This window comes from Mustela lutreola, chromosome 15 (assembly GCF_030435805.1).
Source record: "Mustela lutreola isolate mMusLut2 chromosome 15, mMusLut2.pri, whole genome shotgun sequence".
In the NCBI taxonomy this organism is placed as follows: domain Eukaryota; kingdom Metazoa; phylum Chordata; class Mammalia; order Carnivora; family Mustelidae; genus Mustela; species Mustela lutreola.
The window spans coordinates 20,763,519-20,780,012 of NC_081304.1; the positions used below are offsets into that span (position 1 = coordinate 20,763,519).

The 16,494-nt window shown below is 45.9% G+C and overlaps 3 protein-coding genes across 3 annotated transcripts; all 3 read left to right on the forward strand.

Annotated features, from left to right (window-relative positions):
• Positions 1-379: 379 nt before the first annotated feature.
• LOC131816777 (keratin-associated protein 17-1) lies at positions 380-1,406 on the forward strand. The gene has a single exon (XM_059149758.1). It carries the CDS (start codon positions 670-672, stop codon positions 997-999), a length of 330 nt encoding a protein of 109 aa, XP_059005741.1. The 5' UTR covers positions 380-669; the 3' UTR covers positions 1,000-1,406.
• A 5,350-nt stretch (positions 1,407-6,756) lies between these two features.
• Positions 6,757-8,370, forward strand: LOC131816719 (keratin-associated protein 16-1). Its single transcript, XM_059149658.1, has one exon. The coding sequence runs from the start codon at positions 6,757-6,759 to the stop codon at positions 8,368-8,370; it is 1,614 nt and encodes a 537-aa protein (XP_059005641.1).
• Positions 8,371-14,181: 5,811 nt separating this feature from the next.
• KRTAP29-1 (keratin associated like protein 29-1) lies at positions 14,182-15,216 on the forward strand. Its single transcript, XM_059149660.1, has one exon. It carries the CDS (start codon positions 14,182-14,184, stop codon positions 15,214-15,216), a length of 1,035 nt encoding a protein of 344 aa, XP_059005643.1.
• The last annotated feature ends 1,278 nt before the right edge of the window (positions 15,217-16,494 follow it).

Consider the following 16,494-nt stretch of genomic DNA (forward strand, 5'->3'; position numbering starts at 1 on the left):
TATGATGAGTCTCTTTCCTTTTCACAAGGCAGTTATTAATCATGACTGATGCTCACCGACCAAGCCCAAACAATTGTGTGGCACACTCCACATACCACACACAGTCACAAATGTTTGCCTCGCTCACATGGGCTAGCACGAGGATGCTATTGCCGCCTGGGAGGAGCCACGGGACCAGACCTTGTATTGCAGTCTCTGCCTGCTGCGGGAGGCACAGGACATCCAGCTTTTACTATTCTGATTTTCCAGAATGATCATTCATGATGATCATGGGCTGGGCTGCCCACTTGCCACCAGAGGAGATGAGGAAGGGGAGCACCCATTCCAGAGCCAGAGTCCATGGCTCTCTCCAACCTGGGCTAATGATGGCTGGCTGGCGTTTGGCCGTGATGACAGGTCTTTCCGAAGATGTATTTTTACCCTCTGGACAAATAGCAGTTGGGACGAGTGGGGCTTTTTTATGAGTTGAGGTACTCAGAGCTGGAAAATAAACAGGCAGCTAATGAAACGTTCTTATGGAAACTGGCATAAATAATAACAAAGGAAACATCCTGTCCCCCGTGCCAACACCCTCGGGTGAGGGGCTATAAAAGCTGCTGGCCACCGGCCACCGTCAGACGTGGGGAACTCCGGCCGCGCTCCTGACCTGCCACCTGACCCGTCGGGACCATGGGGTGCTGCCCAGGGGACTGCTTCACCTGCTGCCCTCAAGACCAAGACTGCTGTGAAGTGTGCTGCTGCCAGCCCGCCTGCTGCGGCTGCTGTGGTTCCTGCTGCGGCTGCTGTGGTCCCTGCTGCGGCTGCGGGGGCTCTGGCTGCGGAGGCTCTGGCTGCGGAGGCTGTGGGAGTGGCTGCTGCGGGAGTGGCTGCTGTGGCTCCGGCTGCGGCTCCGGCTGCGGGGGCTGTGGGAGCGGCTGCTGTGGGTCCGGCTGCTGCGGCTCGTCGGGGTGCTGTGGTCCTGTCTGCTGCCAGCCTACGCCTGTTTGCGAGACGAAGTGAAGCCCTCTGCCCCCTCCGCGGAGCTGCCCTAGCAAAGCCTCCACCTGCGGCAGGTGGAGAGACTCCTTGTCTCCAGGACATTCCTGGCCCCCAAGACAGCGTCCTGCCTCCGTGTTATTTGTAGACGAGGGCTTGTTCTCCAATGCCTGCCCTGGTGTTTCAAGGTCCTGAGAGTAAGAGCCATAAGCTGGTGAGAAAATGGAAACTGGGTCCCATCCAAAGTGATCCCCGAAGCTTGCAGGGTGACCCCCCCATGGCTTTATTTTCATGGACTTAAATGTCTTGTCACTGGAAGGCATCCTCTTACTCAAGGTGGCTTTGGGACTGACCCTTCTCCTCAGCTTTCTGCTGCTTTTGAATGCAAAAATTTCTCTTTGTTAACTTCTTAATAAATTCGAGCTTGCTGGCATAACCAAATTAGTTCTCCCGCCTCTTCCTTGGCTCCCTCCCGGGCATTGGGCCAGGAAAATTTACTCTGGCATCCACAATTGGGTTTTTGAAATGTGCTTTGTGGACAAGAGTCCCCTTGCATCGGAATCACCTGGGGGCAAGTTAAAAGGGAGATTCTGAAGCCCACCCTCAGGGCTGTAGCTTGACAATTTTGTTTTAAATAAGAAGCCCAGATGTAGACTAAAGCTTCCATGGTTTGTATGAGATTCACTTGGGGAGGTTTTAAAAATACAGATTCTTAGGCTTCACCATTAGAGATTTTTTTAAAAAAAGATTTTATTTACTTATTTGACAGAAATCACATGTAGGCAGAGAGGCAGCAGGGGGTGGTGGGGTAAGTAGGCTCCCTGCTGAGCAGAGAGCCGGATGTGGGGCGGATGTGGGGCTTGATCCCAGAACCCTGGGATCATGACCTGAGCAGAAAGCAGAGGCTTAACCCACACAGCCACCCAGGCAACCCTAGAGATCTTATCCATTAGCTCCAGCGTGGCTGCCTTGGGAACCTGTATTTTAAAAATGAAGTAAATGGGAAAATGCCGAGGCTGGCCAAGATTTAATCATTTATTTATTTATTTATTTGACAGAGAGAGAGAGAGAGAGAGAGATCACAAGTAGGCAGAGAGGCAGGCAGAGAGAGAGGAGGAAGCAGGCTCCCCGCTGAGCAGAGAGCCTGATGCAGGACTCGATCCCACGACCCTGAGATCATGACCTGAGCCAAAGGCAGTGGCTTAACCCACTGAGCCACCCAGGCACCCCAAGATTTAATCTTGAGTAAGGGGCATGGCTTTCTTCAGCAGTATAGCTCTCCTAGAATGGTTCTTCAGGAGGGCTCCAGGTTTGGTCAGAACTTTCTGGCCAAGTTGGGAAGAGGCTGTGGTAAAACAAGCTTGATTTGGAATGGAAGAGGTTCCTCTGGCAGAACTTGGTGAACACAGTGCTTATGGATGTTATGGGAATTCTAGTTTTTTCTTCTAGCCAAATGCTTTGGCAAAGTCTCCTTCTTCTGGGTTAGGTTTTCTTGTTCTGAAACCAGCTGTATTTCTTCTCTTTGGGTCCCAGGGCTGAGAGAGGTGAGTATTCATCTGCCAGGTGGGGCCTAAACCAGGTGTGAGTTAGGCTGGAAGGTGAAAATTCAGGATAGTTGATTCAACTTCTGGCTGAACATGATTTTTAAAAAAAGAGTTTATTTATTTATTTGACAGAGATCACAAGTAGGCAGAGAGGTAGGCAGAGAGTGAGAGGGAAGCAGGCTCCCCGCTGAGCAGAGAGCCCAACGCAGGGCTTGGTCCCAGGAGTCTGAGACCATGACCTGAGCTGAAGGCAGAGTCTTGAGCCCACTGAGCCACCCAGGCACCCCTGGCTGAACATGATCTTAAGCAACATGTGGAATAAAATTTATTTTGTTCTTGCCTTGGGAGAACAATATTTATTTTTCATTCCTGCAAAGCAATGTTTCATTCAACAAACAAGCAAAAATGTATTTTTTTAAAAGATTTTATTTATTTATTTGACACAGAGATAGAGATCACAAGCAGGCAAAGAGACAGGCAGAGGGGGAAGGGGAGACAGGCTCTCTGCTGAGCAGAAAGTCTGATGTGGGGCTCGATCCCAGGACCCTGAGATCCTGACCTGAGCCAAAGGCAGAGGCTTTAGCCCACTGAGCCATCCAGGTGCCCCCCCCAAATGTATTTTTTAAAAAATTTATTTATTTGACAGAGATCACAAGTAGGCAGAGAGGCAGGCAGAGAGAGGGGGGAAGCAGGCTCCCCGCTGAGCAGAAAGCCTGATGCGGGGATTGATCCCAGGACTCTGAGACCATGACCTGAGCCGAAGGCAGAGGCTTAACCCACTGAGCTGCCCAGGTGCCCCAAAAGTGTATTTTTTATTATAAGTATGGCAATAATCTCTAAAAACACGGAAAAAATATAGAGAAATTGGAAGGGGAGTTGAACCATGAGAGACTATGGACTCTGAAAAACAATCTGAGGGGTTTGAAGGGGCGGGGGGTGGGAGGTCGGGGTACCAGGTGGTGAGTATTATAGAGGGCACGGATTGCATGGATCACTGGGTGTGGTGCAAAAATAATGAATACTGTTACACTGAAAATAAAAAATAAATTAAAAAATGAATACTGTTATGCTGAAAATAAATTAAAAAAATTTAAAAAAGATATGCAAATAAATACATAAATAAAAAGAGGGAAAATACAGAAAAATATGAAGAAGGAATAACAGCCACCTGGATTTTCAACGTCAGCTTCAGCATCTGTTACTGACATAGGTATTTCCACACTCCTTTCTAAGCATACTTACAAATAAAACTGGTATTATACTATTTTTTTTATTTGCCTTTGAAATATTTGTTTTTCATAAGCCAACTTTATTGAGGTATACTTTGTATATAATAAAGTACACACATTTGTAAGGGACAGTTTGATGAGGTTTGACAATTGTATATACTTAAGTAACCACCACAGCACTCAAGATATAGAACTTGCCATCATCCCTTAAATTCTCCAGTGCCCCATTTGCAGGCAATCCTCCCCACCTCTGATCTCAGCCTCAGACAACCATTGATCTTTATATCACTATATTTCACCATTTCTAGAATCTCATGTAAATGAAATCATTCAGTGCAGTCTCTTTTCCACTTAGGATAACACTATTTATATTAATCCTTGTGTCAGATATCAACAGTTCATCCCTTTTTGTTAAATAATATTACATTGTATGAATAAAGTTCATGAAAAAATATTCATCTACTAATGGAAATTTGGGTCGTCTCCAGTGTTTGGCTATTATGAAGAAAGCTACTATGAACGTTCATGTATAAATTTTTGAGTGGACATATGTTTATTCCATGTAGCAGGGAAAGATTCTTTGAGATGACATTCCAGCATAACAGATGATGCCATGTTGAATTTCTCAGCTGACAGAGTTTATAAGGGACTAGTGGGAGGAAGGCCCTCTCCATGTGAATTTCATTGCTGGCTTAGCTGCAGAAGAAAAAGTGCATGACGAAGAACTGGAAAGGTGGGGATCAGGATCTTGGGGGCTCCTTCTCTGCTTTGCCCCCTGCAAAGTTGTCTGAAAGTCTTCTTTTCCAACTGTCTTGAGAGCTACACCTCAAGGATTTCACTTCTTGTTCCTAATCTTCCACTTTCAACCACTAGCTCTATTGATTCTGGCTCTTTACAACCTCTCCTATTGCTCCAGGCCCAAGGCACTGTCCAGTTCAGGTTGTCACTATGAAGATTTTGAGTCATTGCCCCAGACACCTAATGGTCTCCCTGGTTCCAGACTTGCCCTCCTTCTCCCATCTCTGCACCGTAGCCAGGGAGGTCTTTCCAAAGGGCAAACATGGCCAAGTCACTCCCCTGTGTCAGTGTAAAATCTAACTACTTACCATGGTCCACAAGGTCTTTCATGATTGAGTACCCGGTATCCTTCAAGTCCCATTGCTATTCCTTCCTGTCCCTGTATCTTTCATCCTGGCTATGGAACCATTTACTGCTCCCCAATTGTATCATGCTTTTGAGAAGACTTTCTTAATTTCCTAAAAACCATGTTGGTGTTTCCCCTGGGTCCATCCATAGGACCCCAGGCATCCATCTGTCATAGCACTTGTACATATACTGTACCATAATTGCCTATGGATGGGTCTATTTCTCTCCTAAACTTGGACTCATTGAGACAGGAATTGTGGCTCATTCTTTTTGTAACCCTTGCACAGAACCAAATGATGGTTGAATTGAATGAATGATTGAAAGAGAAATTGAGTGAGTGATTGCATAAATTAATGAATGAAGGCAGAGATGATGAATAGATGGCACAATGGTTCAGCTTTTCTAGAGAACTGCATTTGCATTGATGTTGAAGGCTCATAGTGGAGGTAGCCCTTGACTGAGCAAGGATGTCAGGCCTTGGTGTTCAGAAACCTAGGGTACATTTTTCATCTCATGTCTGTAGCATTGACATGCTTTGAGAAAGCATTTGTGTTCTTTGCTTTTGATCACAAACTTTTTGCAAAAAATCTCTTGTCTTTCTTCTTTATCCTTTGGGTCTTGGAGGTGTCTTTGTTTTAAAAGCTATTAAAATCACCAAAATCAAGAGGGATTCTTGAGGGCCACTGAATGCTTGAGGTGTGGGTGGATGGAAGGAAAATAAGGAGGAGAAGCTGAGAGTCTGGGTCAAGTGCTTTCTGGGGACAGGTAGAACCAGTGGTCTGGGGCAGGGTTGTTCATAGAATAGGATGGAGGACAACACAGTGGGCTGAACCTGTGGCATGTGGCTTTGATAAAGTCTTTTTTTGATAAAGTCCTTGATAAGAAATTCAGACTAGACAGAATGGTGAGGAGGAAGGAGGGCAGTCTAGATTAGGGGGCAAGTTGGGTAGGGTTGTTAGCAAGTGACTTAAACTTTCTGATTCCGACCTTTTCTTTCCTCTTCTTGACCTTTAATGGGGCGGGGGGGTGAATTCCTATTTCGGAGGATTGCTGATGGTTTTAAATAAGACTATTGCTGTAGGGGCACCTGGGTGGCTCAGTGGGTTAAGCCTCTGCCTTCGGCTCAGGTCATGATCTCAGACTCCTGGGATTGAGCCCCGCATTTGGGTCTCTGCTCAGCGGGGAGCCTGCTTCCCCCTCTCTCTTGTCTGCCTCTCTGCCTACTTGTGATCTCTCTGTCAAATAAATAAATAAAATCTTAAAAAAAGACTATTACTGTAAAGTGCAGTCATTTAAAATCCAGCCCAGACAGCCCCTCTTCCACAGAGCTCACCACTGCTCCCCTCTATGAAGCCCTTTATGTCTATTGTTGACTTTACCATAGCATTGCAATGGGTTTACCTGAATGCGTGTCTGCCCACCAGAGACTGAGACCTGTGGGAATGGGTGAGTGGGTCCTATTCATGTAGGCACATCTGTGTCCCCTAGAGAACCTGGTGCAGAAGACTAGAAGATGGATAAATTATAAGTTCCTTTCTGCTCATGACGCTCAGAAACATAGATAATCCAGTTTGAAGGCAATGATGCTTATTCGAAGATGACCTGTTGCTCCAAGGATTCCAAATTTAGCAAGTCAATAAACAAACGCTTCTTGATGGGTAGATAAACAACTTCCAGATCAACAAACCTTGATATAATAAGATGTTCCTCTGAAAACTGCTCAAACAACAATGAGGAAAAGATGCAGAGGTTCCAAACAGCACATGTCAGTGAGGGGTGTATAAAAGTGAGGGCCTCAGAGAGCTATTCCAGTCAGGCAGTACCTCTCTCAGCGCTCACAAGGGAGCAGAGGCACCTCCACCATGTCTGGAAACTGCTGTTCTAGGAAATGCCCATCCGTGCCAGGCATCTCTCTCTGCTCCACTGAGGTGAGCTGTGGAGGGCCTGTCTGCTTGCCCAGTTCCTGCCGGAGCCAGACATGGCAACTGGTGACTTCTGAAGATAGCTGCGGATCATCTAGCTGTGGCCCACAGTGCTGTCAGCCCTCTTGTTCTGTGAGCAGCTGTGCCCAGCCAGTGTGCTGTGAAGCCACCATCTGTGAGCCCGCCTGTGCTGTAAGCGGCTGTGCCCAACCTGTGTGTTGTGAAGCTACCATCTGTGAGCCTGCCTGTGCCGTGAGCGGCTGTGCCCAACCAGTGTGTTGTGAAGCTACCATCTGTGAGCCTGCCTGTGCCGTGAGCAGCTGTGCCCAACCTGTGTGTTGTGAAGCTACCATCTGTGAGCCCGCCTGTGCTGTGAGCACCTGTGCCCAACCTGTGTGTTGTGAAGCCACCATCTGTGAGCCCGCCTGTGCTGTGAGCAGCTGTGCCCAGCCTGTGTGCTGTGAAGCTACCATTTGTGAGCCTTCTTGCTCAGTGAGCAGTTGCTGCCAACCTGTGTGCTCTGAGGCCCCTTCCTGCCAGCCAGTTCTCTGTGTACCTGTTCCCTGCCAGTCCATGATATGCAAACCCAGCTGCTGCCAGCCAGTCATCTGTGAGCCCAGCTGCTGTTCAGCTGTCTGCACTGCGCCTAGCTCCTGCCAACCAGTGATCTGTGAGCCCACTTGCTGTCAGCCAGTCTGCCCCACACCTAGCTGCTGTCCGTCTGTCTGCTCTGTGGCTAATAGCTGCCAGGCTGTCTGCTGTGACCCCAGTCCTTGTGAGCCATCTTGCTCAGAGCCCAGCAACTGCCAGCCAGCTCCCTGTGTGGCTCTGGTCTGTGAGCCTGTCTGTCTTCGCCCTATCTGCTGTGTTCCAAGCCCTTGTGAGCCACCTTGTGTCTCCAGCACTTGCCAAGAGCCCTCTTGTTGCATCTCCAGCATCTGCCAGTCCATCTGCTCTGAGCCCAGTCCTTGTTCAGCAAGTATCTGTGTGCCCAGTCCATGTCAACCTAACTGCTACATAGTTAAGCGCTGCCGGTCCACCTGCCCTGAGCCTATTTCCTGCCCATCTACCTCCTGCCAACCTCTCTGCTGCCGCCCGGGGTCTTCTGCATCTGCCATCTGCCAACCAACTTGCTCTCGGACTTTCTACATACCCAGCTCCTGCAAACCGCCTTGCACCCCTCCGGTTTCTTATCGCCCATTCTGTCGCCCAATCTGCTCTGGACCCATCACTTATAGGCAGCCATATGTGACATCCATCTCCTATCGCCCTGCCTGCTACCGTCCATGCTACTCCATCCTGCGCCGTCCGGCCTGTGTCACTTCTCTCTCTTACCGTCCAATCTCCTCCCGTCTGCCTTGTGCTGCTGACTCCTGTAAACGGGATTGCAAAAAATCTACTTCTAGCCAACCAGATTGCACTGACTCGACGTCCTGCAAGGCCGAGGTCTCAAATGCCAGTCCCTGCCAACCCAGTGAGGCCAAACCCACCAGCCCAACCACCCGTGAGGCTGTAGCCAGCTCGCCACCTGCCGCCAAGCCTGCTGACCACTGATCTGGCCTCACCCCACCGATTCCTGCAAAGCAAACCTCCAGCTAGAAAGAAACCTTAACTACTTTCCCCAAAGCTCACAATGACTTAAAAGCTTTCTGCACCACCACTCACCATCTTCTTACACTTCGAAGATCTCATCAGAAATGGCAGTCTCCTAATGGTCCAAATGAAGGTGACCTGGGCACCCGGTGAGGGGGTCATTCGGGGTTTCTGCCTGCTGCTACCATCAAACTGAGAAGAGCTGCTTCACCACATCATCCTGAGTCTCTTTCCCAGCACTAAGTCTTTTGTCCTCATGCATGTGCTTCCTTGCTGGGTGTGCTCACGTTCCTTGGGGACTTCTTCCATGAGAAAAAGATATTTAACTGTCCAATAAAGTGGCTAAGTTGAAGTGACACGCTTTTCTCATTGCCCTGTTAACGTCATATTCTCATCAGCTAACTTGATTTGCCTTTGAAAGCAACGTCATTCATTGGTCTATCCAACAAGCTTTATTAGACAGCCATTAGCCAGGGACTGTGTTAGGCTATAGGAACGAAAGGACGTATGTCTCAGTCCTTGTTCTCAGGGAGCTCACTATCAGGATGGGGGTGGGGGAGACAGATGGGCAGACAGACAGTTACTTCATTGCCTTGTGCTAAGTACTTGGAGAGAGGCAAACATAGGGCAGTTTGAACCCAGCAGGCAGGGGGAGATATAGGGAAGAGTTTGGGGAGTGTGATACTGAAGCTGAGTCTTTCAGCACAAATAAGAATTAACCAGTTCAAAACCAGAAAGGTGGCTGTTTTCCAGGCAGGGGAAACATAGAAATGAATGGGGCTGTGAGCACACCATTCATTAGGGAGGCTTGGGCAGAGGTGTGCTTAGAGGCAGGTGAGCTCTGAGGTCAGCTAAGTAGACAGTGACCTGCCTTGTCAGGCCTTGTAAGTTAGACAGAGACATTTTATTTTTATTTTTATTATTTTTTTTCCTAATCAAAATACCTTTTTTTTAAAAAATTAATTTATTTATTTTCAGAAAAAAACAGTATTCATTATTTTTTCACCACACCCAGTGCTCCATGCAATCCGTGCCCTCTATAATACCCACCATCTGGTACCCCAACCTCCCACCCTCCCCCGTCACTTCAAACCCCTCATTTTAGTTTGGTGCAGGGCTGACATGAAGGCATTTCAGGGCCATATGCTGGGCAGTGACATGAAGAGCACCTGGTTTGGGTATGTCCCTCTGTCCTTGGTCTAGAGAACTGAGTGAAGGAACATGGACTTGGATGTAAGGAGAATGGGAGCAAGCCAATGGCTTTGGGGTTCACAGTGGGATAAAAACAAGTGGGAGGGCACCCTTACAATAAGGCAGATAACCTGGATTTCTTGTGCTGTCAGCCCATTTCCTACCCATCTACCTCCTGCCAACCTCTCTGCTGCCACCTAGGGTCTTCTGCATCTGCCTTCTGCCAACCAACTTGCACCCAGACTTTCTACATACCCAGCCTGGGCAAAATGCCTTGGACTTTATGTTTTCCTAGTCTCTGCAGGGCACGCTCCTTGTGTAAACTCCATTCACACTCCCTTCCAATCCTAAGGACTGAGTCTCTTCAAAGTAGTCGCTTAGTGATGGCATAAAGGGCTATCCCTAGGCCTCAAAGTGCAGTGAGGGTGGACCAGGGCTTCTCAGCTTCAGTGTTATTGACATTTTGGGCTGAATAGTTCTTTGTCATGGAGACCATCACTTTCACATTGTAGGATATTAAGCAGAATCCCTGACCTTTACCAGCTAAATGCTGGGAGAATCCCCTGAGTGTGATGATCAACAATGTCTCCGATTAACAAACATCCCTGGGGATAAGGAGCAAACTTGACCCTGTTTGAGAACCACTGGGTTAGACAGTGGCAGAGGGAGAAACTCAAAGGTGGAGCTTAACCAGTACATTGGTGTCAGGATTACTGTCTCATCAGGCTCAGGTCATGATCTCAGGGTCCTGGGATCAAGTCCCGCATCGGGCTCTCTGCTCAGTGGGGAGCCTGCTTCCCTCTCACTCTCTGCTTGCCTCTCTGCCTACTTGTAATTTCTCTCTCTGTGTGTCAAATAAATAAATAAAATCTTTAAAAAAAATCTCTGTCCCAAGCACAGTCCTAGTGATTCATGTGAATCATAGCAATTCCGTGAAGTAAGATTTCTTTCCCTCTGTTTTATAAGATGAATATGAGCAACAATCCAAGGGCCCAAAAACAGAGACAAGAAAATTGTGGTATAGTCACACAATAAATACAATACTGCAGTGAAAACAACTGGACAGGGATGCCTGGGTTGTGCAGTCGGTTAAGCATCTGCCTTTGGCTCAGATCATGATCTCAGGGTTCTGGCATCGAGTCCTGCATTGGGCTCCTTGCTCAGCAGGAAGCCAGCTTCTTCCACTGCCTGCTGCTCCCCCTGCTTGTGCTCTCTACTTCTGACAAATAAATAAAATCTTAAAAAAACCAAGACCACCCCCCTGCCAAATAAACCCCTACAACTGGACAATAGCCATATGCAAAACAAGGGTGAACCTGACCAGAATAGAGGTGATACAAACAAGCCTCAAGACCACATATATGTTTAAACCTCAAAAACAACACTCATACGTACATGCATATACATATATATGAGTATACACACATGTACACATATGCACACACACATACAAATGTATACCTAACATATATTCACAAAGGAATGTTAAACAGAATTCAGGATAGCCACAGGGAGTGAGAAACATACAAAAGTAACATACCGGTTAAATATATATAACATGCAGAACATAGGGTTCTGTCCAAAGTTTGTGTTTTTTATGCATCATGATTCTTGATGCGATCACAACAGTCCTTGGTGGTATACCAGATGTCTTTAGTGCCTTGAGACACAGTAAAATGAAATATGTCCTTCTTTTTTTCATCTTTATTGAGGCGTCATTGACAAAACTGTAAGGTACTTGAAGTGTCCACGATGAGGATTTCATATACATAATATATCATGAAAAGATTCCTCCCATCTAATTAACACATCCATCAAATCATATTTTTGAGAGGGAAGCATGTGAGAACATTTAAGTTCTTTTAGTAAATTTCAGTTATGCACTACAGTGTTATTAGCTAGAGTGACTATGTTATATATAAGATCCCCATACTATACTCATCTTATAGCTGAAAGTTTGTACCACTTTTTTTGTTTGTTTGTTTCTAGGTGATTTTTAAAAAATATTTTATTTATTATTTTAAAAATTTCTTTTCACTGTTCCAGAATTCATTGTTTATATACCACACCCAGTGCTCCATGCAATACGTGCCCTCCATAATACCCACCACCAGGCTCACCCAACCTCCCACCCGCCTCCCCTCCAAAACTCTCAGATTGTTTCCCAGAGTCCACAGTCTCTCATAGTTCATCTCTCCCTCCAATTTCCCCCAACTCCCTTCTCTTCTCCAGCTCCCCATGTCCTCCATGTTATTCCTTATGCTCCACAAATAAATGAAACCATATGATAATTGACTCTTTCTGCTTGACCTATTTCACTCAGCATACCATTTACCAACCACTTGAGAAGTTCCTTTAGAAGGAAGAAAGGCAAGGACAGAATCAGAGAAAAATGGGTGTAAAAATGGGTTGCTTTAAGATGGGATTGGGAGGGAGACAAACCATAAAAGTCTCACAAAACAAACTGAGGGTTGCTGGGAGGAGGGGAATAGGGAGCAGGTGGTTGGGTGATGGACATTGGGGAGGGTATGTGCTATGGGGAGTGCTGGGAAGTGTGTAAGCCTGGCGATTCACAGACCTGTACCCCTGGGGCAAATAATACATGATATGTTAATAAAAAACGGGCTGTTTTAAAAACAATAAAAGTGGTAGGTATGAGCATGGGGATTGATAGTTTTCCAGGTTGCGGTTGACATTGTTTCTCAAATATATTCATGTTCCCATTATGACTTCTATTTGGTGAGACCAAAATATTTCTTCTGAAAGTTGAGAGCTTTGGGATGTAGATAGGAATAAAACGGAGTGCAAGTTTGTACCCCTTGTGATCCCTGAAGTTTGCAAGGTGCCAAAATGACTAGTGATGAGTTGGGCGGCAAAAGAAATGGTCGGTGCTGTGGTAGAAAAGCAATGGTAGAAAAAAAAAACAAAAAGGCATTTGAATGACAAGGGTGAAGATTTCCCAGGCATCATTCTGATCAGAAAAGTTTTTCTTCCTTTTAAAATGAGGGTAAGGAAGAGGGCGCCAAGGAGAAGTGCTGGTACTTTGAAAAGTACCTTCCAGAATTTCCAACATTTTTAGTAATTGTGAGGCAGTTAATAAAAATAAAAATAACCTGAGCAACAGCAATGTGGTTGATTGATAAACTCTCAGTACTTTGAATACTTGGGTAATGAACTAACACATCCCACAGAGTGAGTTAGTAGCCAGAAAATGGCACTAGCCCTATTGGGATCCTAAGGCCACGATCTTTCTATTCTGTTGTGAATCTCTGGTGTGAACTGGATCAGACATGGACCGTGTGGGATGCTGAAGATGACTGGTGACACAGAGCCCGGGCGAGCCTAGAGAAAGAGGGGAAGAGTTAGGACAACCAATGCCTCATAAGTCCCTCTTGGGTGATTTAACACTAAAATTATTTTGCAGTGATGTCCTAATATAGCTATTGGTTGTTGTAGTTTTATATTTATAGAATTTATATGTTGTGAACTCCATAATATGATTTAATCCTTGGTAAAATATTTTGTAGTTATTAAAATTTCCACATTAAAAGATTGTCTTTGGGTGTATGGATAAGTAGAGGTAAGAACTCATACTGGTTTAATCGAGTCACTGTACTGGATGAATGGCCTCTAGCATAGGGCCTGGGCCACCGGCCCAAGAGTCAGCATACTGCTATACAAATGTCAGTCTTCAGTCATTGGGTTATAGTCATTTTCTTCCACTCCAAAGTTAGGAGGTCTAACAGGTGATTAAGACCAGAGGTTTTGGGGTCTGCCCAAACTAGGTTTGGACCTTATTTCAACATTTTATTGCTTGCAAAATTTTGGGAACAGGATTCAAACTCTTTGAGTTGGTTTTGCTATACCTCTAACATAGTAGTGAGAATCATACCTTCTACTTAAGGTCATTGCAAGATTCAATGAAAAATGAAGTCAATGACTTGGTATATAGTAAGTATGCTATAAATGGAAGGGAAACCTTTCCTACTACTACTGTTGCTGTTATTTTTAGTGGTACTAATAAAACGAAGTTTCAGGAAAACCAAATGGGAAGAAGGTTCTTAGAGGTGGAGATATTGAAGTGCCCTTGGGTTGCACTGCCTGGTTTTCTATTCACCATCTCGTACATCACCCTCTTTCAACTGGGTCAAGGCTTCATTTCCTGATCATCTAAATGGTGCAGAACTGCATTCCTGGAGGAAGAACAGGCTGCTTTGGCTGGGCTGAGGCCTCCTGATGAGAGGTTAGTTCAGAAAAAGGCCTGCTTCAGGGCAGCTGGAGAACAACCTGTAAAAGAGACAGCTCATCCCAGAGCAGGAACCATCAAGGAATCCAAACTCAGCAAAGAGAACTCTCAACTCAACTGACAAGTTTTTAAAGTGGGGACAATATCTATCCAGGCTCATGAAGCCTGCTAATCAGATGTTTGTAGGCAAATGAGTAGAAACAATAACAAGGAAAGATGCTCTAAGTTGTACCAACACCCCTAGTGAAGGACTATATAAGCCCCCATGTATTAGATGTCTTTCGCACTCAGGTATACTGAGTTTGCAACTTCCTAGCAAGGTTAACACCAGTGCCATGGGGGACAGCTGTTGTCCCGGAACCACCATGGCCATTCCAGCTGTGCCCACTTTCATGTGCTCAAATGGTGGTGGCTTCCGAAATGGTATTTGCTTGCCTAGTTCCTGCCGGAGCAGAACGTGGCAACTGGTCACATGCCAAGAAAATTGTCAGCCATCCAGCAGTACCCCAAGTGTCTGTGAACCTGCTTCTTGCCAACCTACCTGCCTTCCAGCAACTTCTTGCGTTGGTTTTGTCTGCCAACCCATTTGCTCCTGCACAGCCAGCTATGAATCTGGAACTGGTCAGTCTCCTTGCCTGGTTAGCTCATGCCAACCCTCCTGCACGGAATCTACCAGTTGTCAGGCAAATTGCAACGAAGCCAGCCTTGACCAGCAAAGCTCCTGCCAAGAACCTGTCTTTGTGTCCAGATCATGTCAGTCAGCTTGTGGCCAATCGGTCTGCTGTGACACTGTGTCCGGCCAGCCATCCTGCTCTGAGGTAACTTCCTGTATTGAAAATTCTTGCCCACCAACCATCTGTGCAGCTTGTCCATGCCAGCCAACTCGTTGCCAGGCAGGTTCTTGTCAACCCATTAATGGCGAAGATCAGCTCTGCAAATCAACTTATTACCAACCCATCTGCTACATTCTCAAGACTTGCCAGTTGGTTCCCTGCATGCCTGTTCCCTGCCAGCCATCAACTTGTATGTTAAGTTCTTGCAGTCCTACATGCTGTGTGTCCTCACCTTGCCAGCCACTTCACTGCCAACCAATGTCTTCTATATCCTTCATCTGTCAGCCAGTGGCTAACTGCCAGCTCCCATGTTCTGTAAACAACCCTTGTAAACGAGTTTCCTGTGGCACTGTGCTTTCCAGCCAAACCCCTTGTGATGGATCCACTTCTTGCAACCAAGGTGGCTGCAAATCTCCTTCCTGCCAACCAGCTTGCTGTGTGACAGGTTTAGGCAAATCATCCAGCGGTGGCTGCAATTGCTTTCAGCCAACTGCCCCAAGTCTCTGCAAAGCCAACACCTGCTCGCCAACTTCCTGACCACCAGTCATGAATCCAGCTTCCGTAAGGCAAGGCTTCACTGATGCCTTCCCATCTACTCTGAGGTCTGCCACTATCTGCAAGTGCATTGCCACCCCATGGTGCTCTCTTCTGGCTGAGGGCAAATTCTATCTGTGTGCTAACTTCATTTTGAGTCCAGCCCCACATTCTCACCAGGTGCTGATGAGGAAATTTGTCCAGCCACTAAGAAATCTTTCTTCATCAAGGAGGACATTTCTGTAAGCCTGGTCCACACTACAACTTGCATTTCCTCATGTTGTCAGTTCATCACATCAGCATTGTGTGTTTGTCTTTCTTTTCTTTTCTTTCCTTTTTTTTGTCTTGTCTTCTCTTCTCTTCTCTTCTCCTTTCTTTCTTCCTTCCTTCTCTCTCTCTCTCTCTCTCTCTCTCTCTTTCTTTCTTTCTTTTTTTTTTTTTTTTTGGTGTTGTCCAGTCTTTAAAAAGACTCCTTTGATGCCAACTGCTAATAAAAATGTGAGTGATTGAACAAAACTTTCAGAATGTTTTCATTCCCTTCAATATACCCCTACATAGATTTCCTTCAGGTCACATTTGGACACATGACCGCGGGCCCTCTAAATTAGTGGATTTACTTTAGTCTGAAAGGGTGGTCGGTGTCTGCAATTACAGATGCTCAAGTTGGAAGGGAGGAAGGGCAAACAATCCCCTGGCTTCCAATCTTTATATCACCAAAAGCTCTTTTGAGTTGAGTAGACTCCATTTCCCCACAGTGAACAGGCTTGGGAAGCCAAAGACTGAAATGGTCTAGGGAAGCCATAGACTAAAATAAAGTAAGCTTTTTGGCCATTGAGAATAGCTAAGGGTTGATTAACTTAACACTGCTTTTTTTTTTTTTTTTAAGATTTATTTATTTATTCCAGAGAGAGAAAGAGAGAGAGCAAGCAAGACCAGGGGCAGAGGAAGAGGGAGTCCTAAGCAGACTATGCTGAATGCAGAGCTGGATCCTACAACCCCGAGATAACAATCAGAGCTGAAGCCAAGAGTTGGACACCCAAACAACTGCACCACCCAGGCACCCCTTGACACTGGTTTTAATGATCAGTTCACCTAATGGACAATTTAAATAAAATGTAAAATTTGAAATTTATGGCTGTTGTTTGTTTGCTCAAGTTTTTGACATTTTAAGAGGCAGTTTTAAAAATGATTAGTCTAAGGAAATACCTGACCAAATAGTTGTATTATGTAATTATCAAAACTAAACATTTAAGAAATGGCTGGACTGTTTTTCTTTTCTTT

Excerpts from the sequence above, each read along its gene's own strand:
- LOC131816777 (XM_059149758.1), top strand. The coding sequence starts at position 670 with ATGGGGTGCTGCCCAGGGGACTGCTTCACCTGCTGCCCTCAAGACCAA.
- LOC131816719 (XM_059149658.1), top strand. The coding sequence starts at position 6,757 with ATGTCTGGAAACTGCTGTTCTAGGAAATGCCCATCCGTGCCAGGCATC.
- KRTAP29-1 (XM_059149660.1), top strand. The coding sequence starts at position 14,182 with ATGGGGGACAGCTGTTGTCCCGGAACCACCATGGCCATTCCAGCTGTG.